General features: G+C 41.3%; 1 protein-coding gene across 3 annotated transcripts in view; it reads right to left on the reverse strand.

The window, feature by feature from the left end:
* The window catches only part of KIAA1217 (KIAA1217 ortholog), a 263,677-nt gene that overhangs the window by 36,186 nt on the left and 224,606 nt on the right, over window positions 1-2,885 (reverse strand). For 2 of the 3 annotated variants that reach the window (XM_018557958.1, XM_018557957.1), the window contains exon 8: window positions 84-136. In XM_018557958.1, the coding sequence (XP_018413460.1) occupies window positions 84-136 (53 nt within the window). Of the gene's footprint in view, window positions 1-78; window positions 137-2,885 lie in introns of all 3 variants that reach the window. The other variant, XM_018557956.1, reaches the window with a different exon arrangement.

Raw genomic sequence — 2,885 nt, forward strand, 5'->3', positions numbered from 1 at the left:
CCCCCTCTGTTTATTCTAAAGAGGAAGAAATTGTGTGAAGCAAAGAAATTGGTTAATTTATGTCACCACATTCTATACCGTACCTGGACTGTCTGTGATGGGAGGAGTGCTGCTTGCAGACCTAATGACTTTTTCACTGTAATGTGAAGAAAGAAAAGTAAATGATTATTTCAGGAAGTAGACATGTCAGCGGAGCATCACATGAATGACAATAACAAGATCAATATTATATTAAGATTAAGACATCACGGAAGACCTAGTTAATCATCAGCCGGGTTCTCAAGATACTTTTTTTTAAAGGCCGGACTTATGTTTCTTTCTACACTTTCTTATTTCTTAAATAACAATGTAATAAAAACGTGTCCACTGGATGGAGTGCTGTGTGTTGTCTGTAATGAATAACAATGTATCCAGAGGATGGAGTGCTGAGTGTTGTCTGTAAAGAATAATGTAATAACTGAGTGTGGACCCTGGTTCCTGAGTGTGGACCCTGGTTCCTGAGTGTGGACCCTGGTTCCTGAGTGTAGACCCTGGTTCCTGAGTGTAGACCCTGGTTCCTGAGTGTAGACCCTCGTCACTTAGCGTGGACCCAGGTTCCCGACTGTAGACCCTGGTTCCTTAGTGTAGACCCTCATTCCCCAGTGTGGGCCTCATTCCCCAGTGTGGGCCCTCATTCCCCTGTGTGGGCCCCTTATTTCCCAGTGTGGGCACTCATTCCCCAGTGTGGGCACTCATTCCCCAGTGTGGGCTCTCATTCTCCAGTCTGGGCCCTGATCTCCAAGCATATTCATGTATAGCATGTTACAGGCCTTGTGGACTGCAGCAATGCATGTAATGTTAAAGTGGATCTATCACCATCATTTCTTTTTTTTAGGTTTTGAAGAGAGTTGGAAAAGTTAGAACCTCCATCAAGATTGTATTGGAGTGTCCTTGCTGAGAAAATGTGCCATCTCTATTTGTCCTGGAGACCATTGCCACATACAGAGATGGAAAATTCTGAATTTCACAGTTCTCACCGGAACACGAGGGGAAATCTTCCTATGGATACACGTGTTTTGATGACAACTGTGAGATAAGATTTTCCCTCACTTTGGAAAGACCTCTGCTGTGTCTCCAGGATAGGAAGTAAAGTGAAATCTGTCCAAAGGGAACACTGTATGATCTGCCTGTCCAAGATTGGCAGATCGTACGAGCTTTTAATTAGCTTACAACCATCGCAAGACAAAAGTCTTGCGATGGTTGTAAGGGTATGGGTAGAATAAGCAACTTGGGCACTCCAGCTGTGCTGAAATTACAAATACCATCACGGATCTGCCCCTGGGACTCATGCCTCATGTGACTTGTAGTTCCACAGAGTGCCGCGGCTGCCTACCCCAGGAATAGATGTATGAAAGCTTCCAGGAGAACCTTCTTAATCACTGCATTTGATATTACCACTGCACATACACTCAACAAATGTGAACACAAAATAAACAATATAAAACCTAAAGCTGGCACATTAGCATGCTAGGGGCTTGTTAGAGAAGTTAAAAGAACACATGCATTTTAGTTCTTTGGTAGCAAATGTAGTAAGTTTTCTTCTATGTTATTTATCTAAGCATGCAGAGCAACTGAAAGGATGAAAAATAAGTTTTATAAAGCGAAACGGAAAATATATGAAAAAAGAGGAACAAATCAATGCAGTGAATAAAAACCGGTCACTGGCAAATAAAATGACTCCTCAAGAATAACTGCCTTAAACAGCCCGGGGTTTAGAGTATTGGGACACATCAAGGTCATAACACTTTAAAATCTGATATGGTTGATATTAAAGTCAAACTGAACACCTGATACATGAATACATTTGGCATACACACTCTCATTTTCTGAAGCTCTCGGGTAGTTTCATCAAGAATACATCAGAGAGTCAATGAAAGTGCATGAAAACGCTTTGGTGAACTTTTTTTTTTTTTAAATGCAATAATTGCACTGCTAATAAGAATGTATTTTGCAATGTATTTTTAACTATTAACAAAAATGTAGATTGTAGTCCATCACGGGAGTGAGCTTGAAGGGGTGACTACTCTACAACACATATACAGGGACCATGGGGAACAAAAGTATCCCCCCTCCAGAAGGAAGGACAGTGCCAGCACCAATTCAGAGATGATTTGAGGATCTACAGCCGAGTGATACACAAATAAGATACATTTTTGTTAATAGTTTATGTATTTTTATGATTTAATTCCGGAGTTTAGTGTCAAGATGAAGAGGTGAGAATGCATCCCAAGACCCCTTCACACAATATGGCTTTCTGCTGTGTTACCAAATGCACATAACGATCGGTATTTTGCACGTTAGGGTGTTGTTTTAGTGCATTCCACTCATTTAGAATAGGTTGCGGAAACACAGCAAAGGCAGAAAAAGCCAACTTGCCCTGTATGTGCAGCACACACTGCAATGCAGGCCCATCAGCATCTGTTCTGCGTTTGCATTGGGGTTCCATTCTAAATGAATGGCACTGTAATGCCTGCCTGCCCTACCGTGCATTGTGATAACATGGAACACCCACAATTTACCGAACCACAACACATGCTGTAGGTCTATTTCATCGATGTATTTCGTCTTCTGCCTGGAATTCAGCTAGTGTGAACATTTTCTGCTGTCGACAACCCAGCCCATCTGTGACCTTTAAAAATATAATTTTCCTGCAAATATCAGTTTTTAAGGGTTCTTATGAAAAGTAGACACTTGATCCTCTTCTTCATAAACTCTAGCTGTATTCCCGCATCATGATGGCACTTAGGAAAAAAAAAACTATGTACTGCATATACAATGCAACTGCAATCTGGTAGAATATTCTTTATACTTGCAGTGAGTGTGTATTAAAGGCAGCGATGGGCCCT

This window comes from Nanorana parkeri, unplaced genomic scaffold, assembly GCF_000935625.1.
Source record: "Nanorana parkeri isolate BGI_ZX_2015 unplaced genomic scaffold, ASM93562v1 scaffold313, whole genome shotgun sequence".
NCBI classification, from domain to species: domain Eukaryota; kingdom Metazoa; phylum Chordata; class Amphibia; order Anura; family Dicroglossidae; genus Nanorana; species Nanorana parkeri.